This window comes from Dermacentor andersoni, chromosome 9, assembly GCF_023375885.2.
Source record: "Dermacentor andersoni chromosome 9, qqDerAnde1_hic_scaffold, whole genome shotgun sequence".
NCBI classification, from domain to species: Eukaryota; Metazoa; Arthropoda; class Arachnida; order Ixodida; family Ixodidae; genus Dermacentor; species Dermacentor andersoni.
Genome location: NC_092822.1, coordinates 85,461,041 through 85,471,116, shown reverse-complemented (window position 1 = coordinate 85,471,116; position 10,076 = coordinate 85,461,041). Strand labels below are relative to the sequence as shown.

Here is a 10,076-nt window from a genome sequence, read left to right as displayed (position 1 = left end):
TGACGCGCTCCTGTCTTTGCAGCAGTATTATTGGAACCAATTTAAGTTGCACGCCGCTGGGCTGATATCAGTGCGTATCACTGGGCTGTGGACGAGGTTGAGAAAGTAGAACAGCACCATGTCGTACAAGGATATTGACGCACCGACAAAAAACAAGAGGACTCATAGGACTCATTTCCAGCCCAACGCTGCTGCAGGTGTTGCATCGCTAGGTGGTGCAGAGAGGTAGTTTGGCGTGGGCTTGTGTGGTCCACAAACTCTTGCTGTCGACTGTGCATGAGCCTCTTTGCACTTCACTCCCATACAAAATGCAGCCACTGCAGTCATGAATCGAATTCATGACCTCCTGCTCGTGGTTTTTTGCAAAAACAGTAGCCAGCAAGAATGCACAAAGCACAGACAAAACGATATTGAGCACACAAATGGCAGTCTGTATTGTGAGACAAGAACACGCAAGAAATGACCCATAAGATCAATCACACAAGCCTGCCAAGCTACACCAAAGCAAAAAGATGCACTGAGTGTAAATTATCAGAAGGCTCCTGAAAGAAAAAAAGGTTATTTTACCTGCTATTTTACAGAAGTGCGGTGTCAGCTAGGAGTACCGATTCTATAATCTGTTATTTTTGTCTTACAACACCGTTTTTAAATTAATTGAACAACAATTTTTGAAAAACACTGATCTTCTCAAACGATCTCTTCCTGCTTTGGCAAACAGCATCTGCTACTTCTAGCAGGCACTCGTCTATGAAGATGCCCTCTGCACACAGTTTGGAAGATTTAATTATGACCTGCGAAATAGCAAAAGTTGCTCTCACTGTCATCGCTTGTCAAGAGTTGTTTTCTGGAAAAACTCTTCCTGTTTTTCAAGGGCAGATTTCAAGCTGTGCCGAGCCATGCTCTCAGCAGGCCTACAGGGGCCACACTTGAGAGCTCTGCAGGCCGTGTGTTTGCGATTCCTGCATTATCACATCATGGACTACCTACCCATTGACCTAAGTTGGCGAGAAAACTAGAGACACAGATAGATAGATATATAGATAGCCAGACAGTAAGGCAGACCCCTAAAAGTGCAGAAAGTACCCTAAGGGCACCAATCACATTAAAAAAAACATCACATACTCGTCTCCACATGCTTTTCCTGTTCATTCTTCACACATTGCGACACAAGCCGGGTATGGCGTGGCCAGAGTAAAAGCTGGCGTGGCCAAAGTAAAGGCCAGCCATGTATTCTGAAAAGTGTTCTGAGAAAGGCTCTGGATGGACTTGGTGAGAGCACGTGGCAAGAAGGAGAGAGCACCAGATCGAAAGGCAGCGAAGGTGAGAGAGAAATTACAGTGGCCTCAGAGTCGTTCATTGAATTCCCGCAGCTTTGCCATTCACTCCTCGAGTGTTCTGGACAAGCACAGCTCATCAATGCGATCCTGGTTAATTTTTCTCTGGACGAGTTCCACTCGTCAACAGCAATAATCCCATTTTTTAAAGTGATTTGGACGAACTCGACCCATGCACTAAGTCTTTATTATACTAGATAGTCGGTTGCAGTGCCAGCATTTGAAATACACATTTCGCTCTTTTTTGTTTTACTACATAGGTGTCAGTACTTTTTCAGCACCTGGAAGGTCGTCGCAATGATTAAGTTTTCGTTACCTACAACGTGGATGCCGGCCATTTCGTCAGTGCTGGAGCAGCATGTTTATTGTGGTCTTTGTTTTCTACTACACAGATGGCAGCACTTTGCCCACATTCAAATACCGCATTTTTGTAGTCACTCACGATTTGTGCCTTTTGGCAGATTTCGAACGATGGCGTCTGCTACTGACAGCTTGCACATGAGTTGCACGTGCAAAAGGAAGCCCCTGCTCAATTCTGACAGTGAAAGTGAGAGTAAAAGCAATGCACTAGAGCTTTGTTCTTCGAGCGAAGAGGACGATGATAGTTTTTTCATCGCTCCTTCTGCCAAAAGTGATCTACCATCTCAGCTCCCCCAACATTTGCACCCACCACAGATTACCTCCAAGACCAGGTGCACAGCTACGGCCGAGCTAGAGGAGAAGATGCGCACCCACCTGCCCTCTCCCTCACAGAAGCGCACGACCTGAACACATTACCGAGACGTGTATGGAGTATTGATAGGACAGTACTGGATGCGTAGCATTAAAAAGACGCTGAAGAGCAAAATGATAATAGACTGGCAAAGTGTTCTTTCAATACCCCATGTTCATTTGTGGGAAGAGGTCTATAATTACTAGAAAGGATGAAGGCAAAAGTTCCCATCCCTGAATTTGATGCCAAAACCTTAGCATCAGTACAACAGTGTAGCGTTTCAAATATAAGTGTACTTTCTCGCATCTGGCCCTTTCTGGCATGGGAAAGATTTTCAAGACTTGCTTGGCTGAGTGAACTGCTATTTTATATTTAAATCTAGTACTTCATTAACAATTAAAATTAGCTACACCTGAGGGGACATTACAGAAATCCACAGTGTCACGGCAAGCCAGCGTGGGAACGTCATTATAGTGGTATCACCTGCTGTTCGTTTTTTCACCTTCTGTGGCTTTCCGAGCCTCCTCACATGGGAATAGTGGCTGATTTGCTCTTCCAGCAGCATTTGTTAAAACAGCTAGTTTTAGACTGCTGCTTAGTACCCCAAAGGGTGTTACGAGTTCTTCATGTGCAAACTACTTTTTGAATACCCAACTCACCGAGGTATATATACTGTCCATCTCTCTGCTCTTATTTTGCCTGCACACCAACCACTCATATATGCTGATGCAGGCTTGTTGACTGTGCTGTGTTTTGGGCTTGCATTAGCTCCTTTAACACTGATTAGTATCCACCTGTGTGGCAGTTACCTATGCTAGTGTAAGTGCCCTCTACACACACGCACTCAGCAAAGCCCAGATGTCCTTGTGAAACCCGAATCTACAACACTTCTTATGCTAGCTACAGCTGGAAAAAAACAAGAAGCATGCCGAATGTGGACGAAGTCAAACTAACGGGTGGTTTAGCTTAGACCAGACACATGTTTATGGAAGGGGTAAACAGCACTGAAAAGTGAGAGCAACTGCTCTCAAAATTTAAAAATTTCCACTTTAGTGATGCACACAAATGCCAGCACAATAAATTAGAGTTGGAGCTCTGTTAACGAGCATTTCATAGTAAATAACTGGGGCAGCAAATAATTCGACACAGTGAAGCAAATTTAAAATTTGACACACCAAGTTGTTTGACATCTGCCGCTTTGACTGCTACACCGAAACAAAAAAAATGCAATGTTGGTCATAGTAAAGCATATTGAAGTTTCCATGCAACCCAAATGTGTTATCAAGCAGCAATTACATAAAATCACCTGCAAAAGCAACACTTATGTTCAATCTCTCATATATTCAAATTGATTGACGCACCAATGTTTGTATACTCTGGATGCCTGCATGTATTCTGGCCAGCAGCTTAGTATAGCCAGCTTGCAAGAAGCAACAGTAAGCAACAAGCATTAACACTGAGATCGTATGGAGTCGCACCAACTCCATAGCTCAAAGACAGCTGCAAAGCAAGAAGCAGCTTCTCAAGGAAAGAATTCAGGTCCCTTGAGAATAGTGTACAGCAGTTGCTAGGAGAACATAATTACTGTTATTTCTCGATGAAGCTGGCATCTTTCCAGAAGCAATGAATGTTATAACGGACTCCTTAATTTTATACACACATCTCACTTTGGTCTAAATGTACTCAATCATTGTACTCTTGTCACACGTTAGAAATAACAAACAACTTCCTCCTCTTTTGTGTGTGTGTGTGTGTGTGTGTGTGTGTGTGTGTGTGTGTGTGTGTGTGTGTGTGTGTGTGTGTGTGTGTGTGTGTGTGCGTGTGTGTGTGCATACATGCGTGCGTGCATGTGTGTGTGTGTGCAGGGTGTGTGAAGTAGTTTAAAAGCAAAGTACCCAACACAACTGAGTACACATCATGTGGCAGGCATTTATGTTAATACCTGAGCTGGCGTAGCCCTTTAACACAGTATTACCGCCTACAATTACCATTATTGTTTCTTCTTCAACTGCACATGCACAAGGCAGTTGTAATTGTAACAGTCAATGATTACATCATGCTAAAATAGTTTAATAATATTAATGCCTGGCTACTAGGCAGTTCGCAACTCAAGGACAAAATACTTGACATGAGAAAAGAAGCAGTGAAAGTACTTCACAATGCTTTAAATGAAGAATAACAGGATTCGGAGAGAGAAGATATCCAGCCATCATGCCTGAGGTCACACAAGGCCAACCTATAGCAACAGTTCTAGATTGTGCTTTTTGTACAAAATTTATTAGAGGAGACAATTTGCAAACTTCTAAGCAAATTTTTTTAAGGATCACTACAAGTGACAGCAATATCACACCATACTGAGATCATTGTGTAACACACCATGTAAAGTCTATAAAGGTTTAATATGAGTACCACTTTTTGCAACCTCATAGCAACGGCGTGAAGCCACCTTTCAAAACCCTTCAAACAACCCTTCAAAAGTGGGGGTCAACTTGTGACACACTATTTTTGGTTTAGTTTGCTGTCTTGGCAACACAAGTTACTGCAGAAAGAACGACAGAAGATGCGTAAGTTTGCACTGGCATGGCTATGCCATTCTAGTGTGAGCTTCTGCATCACCAAAGCAGCATAGCAAGCCAAAGTATAAAGTTACAGAAAGAAAACAAACATAAATAGAGCACAACAAGAAACTAAAACTTGAAGAGCTGGAAAGAAATACGCAGAACAGTGTGCACGAGCCAACATCATTACTCTTACCGATAACAATGCTTTAAAAGTAGCAATGGCTAATACTGTATAAGTAACAGCCATTTTTGTACTCACCAAACATTGTTACTGTCTAGTGAGTGAGCTTCCCTGACCTGAGTTCATGTGCCTTTCTCTTTGTGCTTTAGCTAACATTGTATAACAGCAGAAATAATTATTTCCTCTTTTTATTGTAACATGCTACATTCTTGTAACCTTTTGATACTGTTCTTACCACTCCCCTCTTCAATATCCCTGGCCTTGAGGGTAATACGAAATAAATAAATAAATAAATAAATAAATAAATAGCTTGAAGCACACACTACCCATCTGTTGCGTTTTGCCTCAAACACACACACAAAAAGACGTTCGGAGAACAGAACCCCAAGCTAGTATAAGATAAGGACTCACAATATAAGCACGAAAATGATAACTCAACAAAAGTCAGCCTAATGCCTGCTCTTGGTGCCTCATCAAATCTTCCTTTATACTGACAGGCAACTTTCTATGGCTGCACAGGCAAAGCTATGGAACCGAAGCACATGTTTAAGACCTCAGCTAGATATATCACCAAGTTTGACTGGTGCTCTTAAAGTGCTAACCTTAGAATACAATTTCATGTAATCGCTCTCGGCATTTACAAAAAAAGAAAGAAGTATGCATAAGTGCTCACTTCCGTTTCAGGCTGTAACCTAATGACGTTGAAATTATAAGTGCATTCAAAAAACAAGCATCTCAAGGAACATGGTGGTGCCTGTCCTCTCCTGTCTAACCATAAATGTGCGGTCGTTCTCGGGCTGCGTATTAAGTTTACAATAGATCAATGGCGCAACGAGACTTGTAACCTCGGCCATGAAGTCTGAACAACAAAAGATTTCTTCTTTTAAGAGCATGTGATTTCCAGCATCCCTAAGCCAAACAGGACACAACACCACAGAAACACCCAGTCTGAAAAGAACTAAGCATTCAAATGTGTATTTCCTTTCCTCTCAAAACAAGTGAGATAAAAGCAGTGTTATGTAACATACTGTGTCTTGTCGTACAGTTCTACTTGGCTAGTTATGCAGCCAAACAGGCAATCCTACTGGAAAGTTCCTGCCGACGGCTTTGGTTTTCAGTCATGGGTAAGCTGAAACTGGAAGCGATATTAAATCGGTCTGGGCTACTTACCACCCTAATATAAGCAGAGAATGACAACCCCTGTAGCCTTGCCTGCACAAGCACAGAAAGGTGTCTACTAGTGTTGTAAAAGTGCATAAAATTATGCGCAAGAAAGTAGAGGTCCACCTGTGTCTGGCATCATTCTTCAAATGAAAAAAAGGTTTTTCAAATCCTCGTATGGTTGAACATTAACATTAGAGCAACTTGTGGCTGACTGGATACACAACACTGTGACAACATTTAGTGTAGCAGTTAGTGCAAACTTGAAGCACTGTAAGAAGCGACTTGGAGAGACTGACTGTCGCTCGAAAAGCCTGGACAGCATGGCAAGTACGACATTGACGAGAGGGAACTTTTGATAGGGCAGCCAGTGGCCATCAAAAGCAAAATTTTTCACCAATCTCACTCAAAGGCAAATCAGATTGTGAGGACAAAGGTACGTGTTTGCAGTGAGACTCCAGCTTAGAAGTTGTGAATTTCGGAAAGTCAGCATTGCTCGCACATGCATGGGCAGCAGTACCCTTTTGCTTGAACCTGATTGCGAATTTCTTAGTGATGATTTCTGTGTGTACTTTTAATGCGAATAATTGGTACAATGGATACAACTTTTGCTTCAAGCACTGCTTCATTAGAAAGAAGTCTGACTAGATTTTTGAAGTAATGCTTAACTGCTTGGCACATTGGATTCGCAATATATACAGCACAGCATGACAGACATGGAAGTACCGCTAACATGAGAATGAGACAACACTGAGAATTTTAGCAGCCTTTTCCACTGACAGAAAGACATCAATGTGCACGAGCAATACCTACGCGTCTCTTTCACATCGGGTATTGCACGCGCCAATTCCCGCCTAACTCACGGTTTGGCCAAAAGTGCAAATGGGTGACAAGCAGCACAGCATTACACCCGATGCAGAAATATTCACAGTATTAGCTAGAGCTAACGTTCACAGAAGCGTGCCTCTCTTCATACCTCTCGCAGCATGAAGTGATGCCTTATAAGTAGCCAAACCGTGTGTCGTTGAGGCGCTTAAGTGTGGGCCTATACCAAGCCACGAAAGAACTGTACAAAGTCCATTGACGAGCTGTAACATGCCCCTAAGACAAACTTGCAGGTCAGTCAAAACATACACAAAAAGCATGCATGCACATAAACTTGCTTCCCAATACTGCACAGCCATCATTTTTTGTTTGTGTTTCTCCACAATTCCATCACTGAAGTATTTTGTCGGAAAACATGAGAAGTGCACTACTGGCAACATATTTACTCCCTGCATATTGCTTTTAGCCTAATTTTGCCGACTGAGAACTGAAAACTACAAGATGGGTTCGTTCTGCTCAGTATGAAGAATGGCATCAGTTTCTACAGCTACAGCAATGGCAATAGTGACCACGCATTTGAAGCTCGAAAATGTTTACAGCAACCATTCCTGCAAGACTATGGCACCGATGTACACCCAGTGGCTGAGCACTCCTTTTTTTTAAGCGTGCAGGCCACATCAACTATGCTTCAGCAGTACTCTCGCAAAGTGCACCTTTACTCACAGCGCAAATGTGCCTACAGGGACAAAGGGACCGTAAAGTAAAGTAAGAACAGGGACAGTAAAGTGCAGTATATGATGCCAACTGGCATCATGAAGCCTAGGATTGAAAGTCCAGTAACAAAGTGAATTACTAAACAATCTCAAAAACAAGTGGCCAATGCCGACCAACCTCCAGGTTCAGAATATGTGTTCATACTTGTGAACACGCCTTTGCAGCTGCATCTTCTGCACAGCTACGCTCACAGAGTAGCGCTGCCGCATCCCTGGCGAAGGCAGCACACAGCATCATTGCTTGGTTGCACCGCTGTGGCGACTCCGAATGTGCCCGAGCAGGTTGTTCTTGCGCGAGAAAATGCTCGGGCAGAGGTGGCAAGGGAAGCCCTGGGCAGTGCCATGCTTCGTGTTGAGGTGGCGCGTGAGGTCCCGCTGTCGCCCAAACTTCCTCTTGCACAGGGAGCACTGAGTGGCAGCATGCTGCTTCGACATGTGCGACAGGTAGTGCTCTTTCTTTCCGAAGCTGGTGCAGCAGGACTCGCACACGAACCTCGAAAAGGGAACGACTGCATTGGCCTCCTGGTGGCTCGCGAAGCTGTCGGCATCGCACGGCACGTCGGAGCCAGCTTCCGAATCACTATCATCCTCGATCTCTTCCTTGACAAAAGTTAGAGAAGGGGATACACCAGCTTCCGTGCAAAGCATGCCGCTGTAGCAGTGGGCTTTGTTGAAGCACAGGGAGAGAGAGAGGGTGGGAAAGAGAGAAAAAGGCACCATAAGCGTTTGGCAGTAGAAAACAACAACAACAAAAATCACGGGAGACTTCCTTAAAGATACACCCGAAGACGCCTTGAAAATGTGTTCATCAAAACTCCGTTTCCCACTTTGCAGGCAGTGCTGCAGAAGCTACACCACCAGTGCGGCCACGGAAGTGTCATTATGTGGATTTCGCAGTGCAGTTGTTCTTATCCCGGAAAGGTTCTATGGAATTTCTACGGAATAACTGTGGAGGATTCCTATGGAATAACTAGTTCACATAAGAGAACTGCAACTTGTGGGCATTAAACTATGCAAAAATCCCATATTCTGAGTGCATCTTTGTGCCTCCGATATGTGACATGCTGTGTTTTGGTTGCAAAGGTTAGCAGAGCGCTGTGACCACTGGTCACAGATCACACCTCGCTCATTTCGTGGCAAATAAGTTCAGATCTGCAACATCTTCCATGTAATAATTACATCTTGTTTTGCAATGTTAGAAGTACAAGAGTTAACGTTATACAGTTAAACCTTTAATAAGACGCAGTCGGCATAACTGACAATTAGCTTTGTTATATCAAAATTTCACTGCATAAAATTCGACCTTTCATGCAGATTGGTATGCAATGGCCGATTTTTCTTATGGACAGGGGTCGTCACCTTTTCCGAATTATGAGGCAATCCAGAACAGGGAATTCGAACTAGAAAAAGAAATTCACTTTGTTGACAGTGGGTGACAAAAGATATGGTTTCATGCCATGTCAATGAGATCTTCACATCGGGGGTACGAAGAAAAGCCAGCCACGCCTGCGGGCCTTCTCTGCCCCACGGTTGATAGCGTCGCCCGCAGCGGGACGACGCTGTTGCATCAAGTGCCGGCATTGGGAAGTGAATGCTTCGTCTGCCTCTCCCTTCAACACGTCTCCAAAACTCGGAGATTATGCAACCTGAAGTACTAAATGCGTGGGAAGACAGCCCACTTGATGACATGCCATCTCGGCACGTCTTATCAGATCTTATCGTAATGACGCTCTTGTCGCTTTTGTCGAGGGCACGCAATTTGAGAGCAGCGCTCACAAGCAGACGCTTGGAATTCAATCGTTTGACCATCTGCGTTCGTGGAAGTTTTCATTTGTTGTGTTTGTATTCCATAGCGGCAGCAGTGAAATTTCTTTATATTGAAATTGTGTGTAAAGACACTTTGTTATATTGAGGTTTAAATACAGGGTATTCTAGGGACAATAAGTTATGAAAAGTTAAATACTTTGTTACATCGAGGTCTAGGTGAACCAAATTATATGATGCACACCAGTATCTTTCTTTTATTACTTGATGCGCTACTTTTTGGTGTTGAATGTAAGCAGTATGACATATCTCTCTAGCCTCATGAAACAAAGCATAAGTAACTTTGCTTAACCAAAACACATTGATCCATGGTAATGAAGTACATAGTCCCTGAACTCTTCAGCTCAACACAGAATTTGGATCAAGAACTTCGGTTGTAATGTACAAATGTTGGATTTTACAATCAACTCTATGGTGCATTCTTAACAGATCACATTCCAGAAAAACGAAAGCATCAGTTAACAAATGCTTTCGAGGCACAATGAGCTATTCCATTTTATACACAGTTCCTTAAATATATATAAGTAATTTTAGTAACAGTGTTATGTTAGATATGCAGATGTGCTTTCACAGATGTTTATGTTCTTCGCCAGACAATTTCTAAAAATAAATCAGCACATGCATAGCTAACAGAATTTATTATTACCTTTTAGAATTTTTGCAACTGTGGTATATGCTTATACGAGAAACTTGAAGACAGTCATA

The 10,076-nt window shown here is 43.0% G+C and overlaps 2 protein-coding genes across 4 annotated transcripts in view; both read right to left on the bottom strand.

The window, feature by feature from the left end:
* Positions 1–7,756, bottom strand: part of LOC126528348 (zinc finger Y-chromosomal protein 1-like) — a 50,410-nt gene extending 42,654 nt beyond the window's left edge. For 2 of the 3 annotated variants that reach the window (XM_072284245.1, XM_072284246.1), the window contains exons 1-2: positions 7,666–7,756; positions 819–959 (exon numbers count right to left, since the gene is read on the bottom strand). The gene's annotated coding sequence lies outside the window, so the exon portion shown is untranslated. The remainder of the gene's footprint in view (positions 1–818; positions 960–7,665) is intronic. The other variant, XM_055069277.2, reaches the window with a different exon arrangement.
* Positions 4,096–10,076, bottom strand: part of LOC129384124 (uncharacterized) — a 30,282-nt gene continuing 24,301 nt past the window's right edge. The window contains exon 3 of the mRNA XM_072284247.1: positions 4,096–8,212. Coding sequence (XP_072140348.1) covers positions 7,782–8,212 — 431 coding nt within the window. The 3' untranslated portion in view covers positions 4,096–7,781. The remainder of the gene's footprint in view (positions 8,213–10,076) is intronic.